The sequence below is a fragment of the Schistocerca serialis genome, chromosome 2, assembly GCF_023864345.2.
Source record: "Schistocerca serialis cubense isolate TAMUIC-IGC-003099 chromosome 2, iqSchSeri2.2, whole genome shotgun sequence".
Lineage (NCBI taxonomy): Eukaryota > Metazoa > Arthropoda > Insecta > Orthoptera > Acrididae > Schistocerca > Schistocerca serialis.
The window spans coordinates 551,373,501-551,385,770 of record NC_064639.1 but is presented as its reverse complement, the minus strand read 5'-3'; the positions used below and the strand labels follow the sequence as shown (position 1 = coordinate 551,385,770).

At 37.2% G+C, this 12,270-nt stretch overlaps 1 protein-coding gene across 1 annotated transcript in view; it reads right to left on the bottom strand.

The window, feature by feature from the left end:
- LOC126456201 (esterase E4-like) overlaps positions 1-12,270 on the bottom strand; it is a 405,384-nt gene that overhangs the window by 28,580 nt on the left and 364,534 nt on the right. The window contains exon 10 of the mRNA XM_050091955.1: positions 2,441-2,591. Within this exon, the coding sequence (XP_049947912.1) occupies positions 2,441-2,591 (151 nt within the window). The remainder of the gene's footprint in view (positions 1-2,440; positions 2,592-12,270) is intronic.

Genomic DNA, 12,270 nt, shown 5'->3' with positions numbered 1-12,270 from the left:
GGCTGTATGGGAGGAATATTTTATGTGAAAGGGGTGAGAGTTGTCAAAATGCAGGTATGTTGGTGGTTAGTGGACTTAATATGGACAGAGGCATGGGTGGAAACATCAGAGAGGTGGTGGTAGCATACATGATGAAGGCACATTGTGTTGAGGATGACCAAGTAAAATGGGTGGGAGAGAAGGAGTTAAGGTTGGAGGAATACGGATAGGGTGTCTTGGCCCCGAGTCCTGGTCATGAAGATATTATCAATGATTCTGAACCAGATAAGAGGTTCAGGGTTTTGGGAGGCTAGGAAGATTTCCTCTACTTGGCCCATAAAAAGGTTTGCATAGGAGTATTCCGTGTGGGTGCCCATATCTGTGCCACTGAGGCCTCAGAAGAGTCTCCACAGACAGGCACTACCCCTGAAACATAGTCAGCAAACAGATTTCCCATGTCACCCTCAAACGCCGCCAATATTCCCACCAACCCCAAGAATCAGCTACAAAGCAGTGACACCCTTGTCATTCAGTGTCACCCTGGACTGGTGCAACTGAACCATATCCTTCACCAGGGCTTTTATTATCTACCATCATGCCTGGAAATGAGGGACATTCCTACCCAAGACCCTTTCCATGCCTCCTAAAGTGCCATTCTGCTGCCCACACAATCTACACAACATACTGGTCAATCCCTATGTCACTCCCTCTCCCACCCCATTGTTACAGGTGTCATTTCCCTGTGGATGACCCAGATACAAGACTTGCCCAGTCCACCCACCTGGAACATCTTACTCCAGTCTTCTCACAGGTTTACCCTATCCCATCAGACACATGGCCACCCGTTAAAGCAGCTAAGTCATGTACCAACTCTGTTGAAATCACTGCACAGCTTTTTATGTCAGTGTGACAACCAACCAGCTGTCTACCAAGATGAATGGCTAAGAGCGCAACATGCTCAAGTTCAATGGCTGCTTCACTTCCTGGGCCATCTGAACCCTTCCTTCTAGCACCAGAGTTTAACTGCACAGATGGGATTAATTCTTGCTACACATCTTTCACTCCTGTAAACTTCCTGGCTTCACTTTCCACTAACCCACTTTCCCCACACCCTCTACTCAACACTTTCCCCTTTCCTTCACAATCCATTCCTCCATATCATCTTCATTGTGCACTTCGAATCAGTGGCTCCAGTGCTCATGTATCACCTGCCATCCTTTCCTCTTGCATTCCAAGACAAAAGCCTGCTGCCTCCCTGTGTGCCATAAGCCATAAGCCAACCATGCTCATCTCTCACCCAATACAATCACCACCCCACCCTAGTACACCAAATTGTCTAGCAATAAACCTCAGTAAAACAAATTACATGCAGTTCCAATCCAGTTACATAAGCCCAGTAGAGATTAACATTGCACACGAGAGCCAACAGCTACAGAGCATTCAGTGCACAAAGTTCCTAGGCGTTCACATAGATAACCAGCTCAGCTGGGAATTCCACATACAACAAACACTAAAAAAGCTTAGGTCAGCAACATTTGCTATCTGAATAATCTCCAAAATTGGAGACATCAACATATCAAGGTCTACATATTTTGGCTAATTTCATTCAGTGATGTGCTATGGAATAATCTTTTGGGGCAACTCACCACTTTCAAAAAAAATTTTTTGTAAGCCAGGAAAAAGTAGTCCAAATTATATGTAATGTCCCTCCAAGAACCTCATATCGAAATCTTTTTAAACTGTTAGGTTATTAACCACTATCTCACAGTATCTCCTCTCACTCATGGCCTTCACTCTTCTCAATTCCTCTGAATATGAAACAAATGAGGCATACCATCATTATAACACAAGATGGAAAGGTGATATGCACTGTGAACGGAAAAATCTCTCTCTGGTACAAAAAGGGGTAAAGTACAGAAGTACAAAAATCTTTAATGCACTGCCGAGTAATATAAAGTGTCTAAAAGACAATAAAAAAAAAAAAAAAAAAAAAAAAAAAGCTAAAGGAATTCCTACTGGAAAAATGTTTCTACTCTTTTGATGAATTCTTTAACAGAGATAAATAATTTGAGTAGTAATTCAGATTATTTCCTTTGTCATTGTTATCTGTATTGTTTTTTATCACTATTGTATTTTTGTATTGTATTGTTTATTATCTTGATTATATTATTGTGTTGTACCACTTTTGAATCATTCATCTAAGGATTTATTCTGGAGGCTAGCAAGTTTTCTTTCCATTTTGTGTGTGTGCGTCTGTCACCAACTTAATATTGCTGCTCTTTGGTTAGTGGTCTCCTTTACTCTTGAATTATTTACATTCTACCAGAACTATCCTCATCATATGAAAATAAAAAATAAACAAATAAATAAATAATGAAAAAACTTATTAAGGCACAAAATCTTAACTATACAGATAAAATAATATTACTTTCTTTATGAGTGAAGGAACATTAAATCTAACCTGGAAATCTGCGATCAACCATTCTGGAAGTAAGTGCTAGGTCACTTTCAAAGGAAAACTGGTAACGATAAATCTGAGGTGGATTGGGTGCAGATGCGATGAGTCTAGTGGTTATGTCTGACCCCATATTGAAGTGGAGGTCTGCACACATCTTCAAAAATGGATAAAAATGCAATATATTATTCACTTACAAATAAATTTTTTTTCAAGTTTGTTATAATTTACCATTTAACCTACAGCAGTATTATTTCAGATCATAAATGTTGAGCAACAAATATATCAACTCCACACGTACTCATTATTAGTTAATACAGAAAGAGTGACATTTGATACTTTTATAAATGATAAACGATATCTATTGCACATAAATTCAAAAGAAAATGCTTGCAAAACATGAATAAGTTGAACTTTGTGATCACGCAAACCAAAGATAAGTCTTTTCATATGTCAAAAACCACATATCATTTAAACCTTACTGGCAATGCTATTATTAGTCCACATTAAGATGCAGCTATGCATGTTTTTAGCAGGAATAAGAGTTGATTTAAAAACTGCAACTCTTGGAGACAAATGCAGTTTACAAGATGAAATTACCTCAACACTAAAGGAGTGAAACACCGTACATAACCAAGGAACTATTTACTGTTGTATATTAGTGACATAATTTTTTATTATGACTTGTGTCTTCATGTTGTCATTTCATAAAAATCATTGAACTCTGAGGTAGTATATGAACAGTTTAGTAAGGATACATTCTTTTATTTCTGTTCACCAAAAATAAAAGACCAGAATTTTGCAGTAATGTTTTCTGCAATGGGAGGAATGATAACAGACAGTTGAGGTTTAAATTGGCTGTACTTTGAAGGTGACCATTACTAACTGAATGTATATGGTAAGCAAATAAATTTACAGCACCAATCTCTCTCTCTCTCTCTCTCTCTCTCTCACTCACTCTCACTCTCTTTTTGAGCAGGAGTCCATAGAAATATTTTTCACTGCAGTACAAGAACATGTCTATAGAAAACTGCTTGTCTACTGTTAATAGCCTGACTGGTTGCAATGAAATTTGTCGCAATTCAATGTTGAAAAACAGTCATGCACCAAAGTGCCACAACAAATTGATTTATTGATTTGAAGTTATATACAGAGTATGTACTAGTAATGTATGACAAGTCAACTTAATCTAGTGTCTTAAAATATAATTTAAAACAAAAATTGGGCAAATATGATACTAATTTTATATACGTTTGCCTCTACATTTCTGTTTAGGCCCCAAAGTTATTTAAATATTCTTGAACTAGGTGATTATAACACAGACATACAAAAGCCATATGATAAAAAATTTGCATTTATTTGTAGCTTTATATTCAGACAGATATAAATATTATTTTCATTCACTCTTTCACACAGGTAACTAGTTACATATATACTTCTCTACACTGTAAAATTCTTTCAACATTAAATAATCCTTAAGAAATTAACAGAACCATCATATTTCTCATACTGCCCAACAGACTCTTAGATAGACACCTCACCAGTTGTATGTGTGAGTATCAAGAAACTTTTTCAACAACTCTTAGTTTCTGTTATACTTCTCAGCTGTTCTTAATTTCTTGTGTTATATAAATGGCCAGCTGCATTTTTCCTGGCAATATATTTTCTTTTATTAATGAAGCTACTAGTCTGTACAAGAAAGGAAATGTAAGTATTGTTAGATTCTGCAAGATAGTTTTGCATGAATCACTGTTTTTTATTATTAGCAATGGTCCTCATGCCCATTTTCACAATAAATGAATTCTTTTTGTGTTATATTTGTTGGAGTTTCCCCACACAGTAATTCAATACTATAGATATTGTTCAAAAAGGCCATGGTACACTGCACACAGAAGTTGTGTATTAGCATAATGTGCAAGTTATCCATAATAAATATTATAGTACTTATTTTTCAGCAGAAAATGTCTTTATGTTCCCTCCATTGGAGATTATTGTCTAACACAGTTCCTAAAAATCTTACTCAGATATCTTCTTCCAGTCTTGTTTCATCTATAAATATATTTGTATGATAAACCTTTTCTTTAAATGAAACTATATTGTTCCAGAGACTTTTTCAAGTTTCAATCATCTATGATTTATGTGTACAGACTGAAGCAGTGAATGGAAATTTGTGCCAAGGCTGGGATTTGAACCCGAGCCTGCTGCTCACTATGCAGATGCACCACCCTGGCACAATGGCTTTGCACAACTGCATGGACTACCCTAGCACACCTCCCTCCTTGGCCCAAATCCCCATTGTCTGAGACTTGAAAATGTCTCTGGAGCCATATTGTTTCATTTGATTAAAGCACCAATACATGGTTTTCAGGCAGGCTCCTCCATTTTGTTTGATGCTGAAGTGCTATTGAATTACAGTTGGAGAACCTCTGCAATGCTGTTTGAATTTAGTGGGAATATCAAGAAAGCTGAAGTGTAAATGGAAATTTGGACTGAGGAGGGAGATATGCTAGGGTAGTCCATGCAGTTGTGCAATGTCACTGTCCCAGGGTGGCGTAGTGTTTAGCACATCTGCCTGGTGAGCAGGAGATCTAGGTTTGAATCCTGGCCTTGGTACAAATTTTCATTCATCACTTCAGTCTGCATATATGTATCCTTATCTTTGTTATTGAAAACTATGAACAAAGTATTTTTTAGATCTATAATTAAGTCAGTCTGTATGAGACACTGCACTATGTTGTTTGTCAAAATACATGCACTTCTTTCATGTGTTCCCAGGTTTTTTTGGTGACTAATGTTTCATCATTTCAGCATTAACTATTTTTTGTTCCTTTACAGTGACTCTGATATTCTTTATAAAGAGACTGAACATTAGTGAACCAAGTACAGATCCGTGAGGTACATATATTTAATGGCCTGGATTTCATATCTGCATGTAGATCGTCATTACATGCTGCCTTATGTTGCCACATATGTTTTTATCCATTATGCTGCCTATCCATGTATCCCACAGATTTCAAGTTTTTCAGTTAGAGCTGTGGCAGTGATTGTGTCAAAGCCTTTAGACAGAAAAAGACTTTATTTTATATAATCTGTCTATAACAGATTTTGTTAGGCTACAAATAGTTGTTTTTGTGGATTTCCATTTTTGGGAACTGAATTGTATGGGAATCAGAGTATTGTGTTTGTTTAAGAATTTAATCAATATTTATCTTGCATAAGCATCTCTAATATATTTAAGATACCAGACAAGACAGATACCAATCTGTAGTTATTTGTGCTATCCATGTTTCTTGCCTAGTACATGAGTAAGGAGGTAGAGGTAAGGACATAAGGACTTACGGAGGGAAGATGAGATCATAAATTTATTGGGGGTTTGATACATTATCTGTCATTATTTAAATTAGAGGGTATGTTTTCTGCCGAGTTATAGTCTTTCCACTGATCTGAAAACTAGTTGTATTTTTCCAACATATTGTTTGCAGACAGCCATACCAGCCTTACACAACACGCACCACACACTGGCAGGTCCTCTTGAAGTAGGAGGAATGAGTATGTTAAAGGACAATGGGAGCAAGAAGGATTTTTATCTAGGAGGAGTTATGCCGTGAAAGTCAATATCGCTGACTGCAAATTGTTGTTTGTAACTGACTGCAGATTGTTATTTTTTACTTCCAGCCACTCCCCTCTCAAGTAATGTACATGATCATGTTTTTTGAAATCAATGTTACTACACATTAGTGGACCTGACATTATGCTACTGTAGGTACTGTGCAGGCTCCGTGGCTGCTGCATCTGCCATTTTGTTTCCTCAAATTTCAACATGTTCTAGTGCCCAACAGGGCATTTATCCTTCCTTCAATGTTGTAAGATGATGTTGTAGATGGATGTTGTGCGTCCAATGGCTCTGTTCACTGGGTAGCTTGAAGCATTCTGAAGGAGTGAGAGCAGGTGAGGAATTCTGTAACTTGAATGTGCATCTCATCTAGTTTGGTGCTTGGGAGATCACATGCACCTCTACATCATATATGGTGAATTAATTTGGTAAGTGGATCTAGAAAACATTATTGGAACAAACTACTGAGCAGCTAAGCTCCTGTCACTGCTTGGACCTGTCAGTGTAAATTGGTGCTGAGTTAAAGTATTGTAAAGTAAATTTTATAGTGCCCTCTCTGTTATGATTTGTTTAATCCATTATCATTTTGATCCTCATCAGCAACCAAGGCAGAAACTGGCTCCATCCTTGGGCAAGGACCACAATTTAGTCCATATGAAGAGTCATAAGATACTGATTAGCACATATCTGAAATGTGCTTTATAGTGGATCAATAAGCAACCAAAATTTTTTCTATGGTTGGGTGTGCAACCGGATGGAATGTCACTGACTTTAGGTCATACAAAAGCCTTTATGCCTGCCACATCACATGGAGCTTGCTGTAGATTGATTATATCTGCATTAATTCATGCTATGTTGTAGACTTGCCTGGGATGAGACTGAAGGTTGATTAATTGGTACGTGAACTGTAGCTGTTAGAGATGTGGAGAGGAAGAGAGTGAATGCTAGTATGTTACAGAGTATATCAGCAATTTCAAAAATGAGATGTGTTTTATTTATTTATTTATTTACACATCAAGTTCCACAGGACCAAATTGAGAAGCAAATTTCCAAGGTCATGGAATGTGTCAGTACATGACTTTACAACATAAGAGTAATAACAGATAAAAATAAAATGTTTATGAGCCCAAAAAAATCAATCCATAAGTTTAAGTAAATACAATCAACAGTGCAACAAGAATCAGCTTACTTTTTCAAGGAACTCCTTGACAGAATAGAAGGAATGACCCATGAGGAAACTCTTCAGTTTTGATTTGAAAGTGCATGGAGTACTGCTAAGATTTTTGAATTTGAGTGGTCGCTTATTGAAAATGGATGCAGCAGTATGCTGCACACCTTTCTGCACAAGAGTTAAGGAAGTCCAATCCAAATGCAGGTTTGATTTATGCCAAGTATTAACTGAGTGAAAGCTGCTTATTCTTGGGAATAAGCTAATATTGTTAACAAGAAATAACGGTAAGGAATATATATATTGAGAGGCCAATATCAAAATACCCAGACTTGTGAACAGGGGTCGCCAAGAGGTTCATGGACTTACACCAATTATTGCTCGAACTGCCCATTTCTGAGCCAAAAAAATCCTTTTAGAATGGGAAGAGTTACCCTAGAATGTAACACCACATGACATAAATGAATGAAAATAAGCAAAGTAGATTAAGTAATGATCACTTACTTGAGATACCATTCAAACAGTAAAAATGGCAGCATTACATCTTTGAACAAGATCCTGAAAGTCAGGTTTTTTTTTTTTTTTTTTTTTTTTTTTTAATTGTGTGTTAGAAACCATAAAAACTGAGTCTTACCATGATTTAGCATTAGTTTATTTTCTACAAGCCATGAACTTAGGTCATGAACTGCACTATTTGAAACCGAGTCAGTGTTGCACACAACATCCTTTACTACCATACTAGTGTCATTAACAAACAGAAATATTTGAGAGTTACCCATAATACTAGAGGGAATATCATTTATATAAATAAGGAATAGGAGTGGCCCCAACGCTGATCCCTGGGGCACCCCCTACTTGACCGTACCCCACTCAGACCTCACATCACAGCCATTTTCAACATTGTGAATAATGTGATTTTGTCATATGATGACGTGGTTGGAGGCCGTGACTGTTATATGAAGACAAATGTTGATGGTGTTGAGACAGCAACCAGCCACAAATTTATTTTAAGTTCCTTTATTCAAAAGGTACCATTACCTGTTTAGAATCATTACGATTCATCATCAAACGGCTTTCATGCTTTCATTACAACATGTGCTATGTTTCTTACTAATTAGTTATCATGAAATGTTGTTTTGGAGTACCTGTTTTCATAGTTTTCATCCAGCAGACAACATTTGTAGTTTTTTCTGCTTTCACATCATTGCACACATAAACTTGCATAATTGAGTGCTTCAGATTTGTACTGAATGCATTTTCACCACATTTCTATTGTTGCACATGTAAATTTGTATCACTGAGCACTTCAGCTTAGTCACAAAACAGACTTCTACCTTGCACCGCATGTTAGAAGTCTGTTCTGTGACTAAGCTGAAGTGTTGTAGTTGGCAGTTCATAAAATTCCAAAATCAGGTTACACAACAAATTAGTTGTAAATCAGGTTCTATAGCTGACAATATTACTTTTGATTTATTTGCATGGTTCAAAATAAATTTTTTTGATGCCTTTACCACCCTTCTAAATACAGTTTTATATCATTTGACATAGTTTGTAAAGCCAACATTTGGATTATATCTCAGTTCATTATGTTCACTGTGCAAACTACAGTCTATTTATCATTTTTAAAACAAGATGAAGCATTTTGTTAAAATTATGTAAAAAATTTCAAGAAATCTGTTGTGGTTTTCAGACTGTGTAATACAACGGTTCACTGACAGTTAATATCTTTCTGTCTATGCCAGAAAAAAATTTATATTTTCTTTACTGAAGCATCATTTGATCCATATTTTTCTTACGTCATCATTGGAGCTTCTAAATTTATAAGCCTGAGAAGTGTATTCTGGGAAGCAAATCCTTCACCACTTCCCATGACTGTCCAGAGATGGGTGCCGTGTATGAACCTCTCAGTGAGCTAGCCCCATTGGAACTGTGGTGGGTTTGCCCAATTACACATTGTATGCACTAAATTCACACAGAGAATGAACAGTTGGGAGAGGAATGGTAATGGGAAGGGAGGAGTGGGGGGGGGGGGGGGGGGCTGTATGAAGAGATTGTTGAGAGCCTCATTGTCTATGACATCATGTGGTGGCAAGTAAAGGGAACATCCTACATAGCAGGTGCGCTGTGATAACTTTTATTCAGAAGATTGTGCCACGGGGAAAAGAATGAGGAGTGTTATTTGTTGCTACCAAATACTTCATCTCCCTATTGAGGCTATATGTTCTAATTGGTATAATCTTTCAGAGCAGGTGTATCAGAATCTTTGAAATGCATTTCTTGGACACACAGACACATGGGGCTTCCATGGTGCACCAAGTGTTCCAGCTCCTTCACATTAGTCTTGAACCTGTCTGCATTGCACTGTAATGCAGGAATCATTTTAATGTTGAAGTATTTGCATCTCCTCTTCTTTTTCTTTCCATATAAATATTGCACTTAAAACTGATGGGGGTTTAGTTTTGGGGTCATTGTGTCCCCCGTGGCAAAATTAGAATTCTATGACTTTTAAATCCATGTAATCTTTACACACAAAAAGGTGTCCTGAGATACAATGATTTTTCTTGATTTGAGTTTCTTGAAATACTTCTCTTACAGTGAAGACAACATTGTTTGTGTTTCTAATGGTTTAATTATTATTGTAGCTTCTTTCCTTGACACGGTTGTTATTTTGGTCGCTTTCAGTACAATATTTTGCTGGTGTGTGTGTTACATGCATACATATCATGTAAATATTTTCTGTTTTAGTTACTGTGCAAACTATTGGTGTAGCAGATGATTTGTGAGTTTCTGCAATAAGTTAAAGTCTGTGTCTGTAACTAAGTGATAAGTGTATGTTACTGCTGTGTGGAGGATCTGTTTCAATTCCTGGTATTTTACAGGGATTCTTTCTTAGTAGAAGTACTGAAAAGGGGTGCAACCAGCTTCATGATGCTTATTGAGGAGTTACTTGAGAGAGAAGTAGCAGCTTCAAAGTCTGAGAAACTAACAACAGCTGGAAGAGCAGTGTAGTGATCCCATGCAACTCTGTACTACATCTGAATGAAGCTGTTGGCAGAGGATGAAGTGGTGGCCAGGCAGTACTGAATGGTCCATCAGGGTCAGCAAATTGAACTAGTAGCTGGCACATAAGGTAAAGCATAACTCTTCTTGATAAACAACTACATCCAGAACCTCTATCCAGCAGTTTCCCCTTCCTCTGTCCTGTCACTACCTCCCAATCCACACCTCAATGTCATCTTCACTGCATGCTGCACCTCACTGGTGCCAGTATCCACTTGTCACTTCCCTAGTTGTGCACTTACCACCTCACCCTCCTGCATTCTTGGCTTGCAGACCTCCTGCCTCCTTCCAAGCTGCTACCTACCCACCCCCAACCACTCCTCCATTCTCCCCCATCTTTTTCCCTCTATCCACTGCACTTGATAGAACCCCCACTCCAGTCGATGTGTGTGTGTGTGTTTGTGTGTGCGTGTGTGTGTTTGGGGAGGGGGAGAAGGGGGCAGGAGGGGGTGTTTCTGTTATTCTCTCATTTGCCTTTATTCTAATCCTCTTGTGAATGGGTCACATGGCTGTCAATTTGTACAAGCTAAATTTGTGTCGTGGCAGTTGAATAAATAAAAAGGAAGTCTACAGATAGAACAAAGTATTTTTTTTGTAAATGCCTATACAGTGCCTAAATTATACAGTGTGTTTGAAGAAAACAGTGGCTATTATGCAGCATTAGCTTCCCATGTACTTAATAAAAAAAACCTCATTATCCAAATGAGTATAAAAGTTCCATAAAAGCAATAGTAACACAAACTTCTGGCGCTATTATAATGGTCTGGAAGTGACACTAAGGATGCAAGGAGATGCTGTGTCTTTGGGAAGGTTCAGTTGATATTTATACTTTGCAGGATAATATTGTAATTGAAGCATTTGCTGTTTATACATGTTTAGTAACACCTTTTTGTTATGGGCTTTTTTGACAAGGATGCAAAAGACATTGTAAAAGTGAGTGGCTGTATAGAGTGATACATATTTTTAGCTTCAGTGTATGTTGCATGCTAAATGAGCTTTATCTTGATATTCTTCCCCTCATTAAATACAGGACAGTTTCTGTTGCAAGCCACATGCTTGTCTAAACAGTTAATGCTTCTGTGGATGTGCCTGCCATGCCAGACTGTTGCACTGTTGTGCCATATTTTTTACTAATGGCATGACATTTACAAAAAAAAAAAACGAAACACTGCAGCATGTTTGGTATGTGAGGGTGATTTTTAGACAGATAATCCAGCATTGGTGTATACTGGCAGTAGTGAATTGAAAGTCAAAATGAAAACTACTATCCAGATGTACTATTATGCCCAGATGCAGCAGTTTCAATTAAAAGGGATCTATTTTTTAGTCTTTTGTGGATTCAAGTTCCTGGTCATTTCTCCTAGATATTTTAATACAAAATGGAGTTAATCTATTAAACAGTCTTGCTATCTTCTTGCAATAGTGAAAACAGACTCCATATCATACGTTTTCCCGTGCTAAGGTTTAGTATTTATCCTATGGTGCAGTTTGTCATTGATGTTGTCAGTGTAGTAATTGATCTACGCAAGAAGATACAAATAATGAGAAAATATTTGAGTTTCCCCAGTAGTATTTTGTGACATACAAAACCAAAGATCTAGGTAAGGTCACAGAATATATTAATGGAATGCTATTTTTGTTTAACTCTGCTAGGAATTCATTTTACGAGCCTAGTGTGGCTTTCATATGGGTGCTCTAAAAAGAAAGTCACATGAGGGACACGTTCCACATCATTACAAAATATTGTATTCATGCTCTATGGAACAAGTATTAATGTACTACAATGTAATACATTCTGCTTAGAAAAATGAAGCAGTATTCTATTACAAAACCCTTTCTCTAAAACATTTGAAAGTATTGCTAGGTGATGTTTGGGTCTGCACTTGGTCATGATATGCTTACCTCCCTTTTTATTGAAAGATGTTACTACTACATGTTTCAGTTTGTTAGGAAATTGCCTTGAGTCACTGACTGATAACTCAAAGGAAGGAAGAT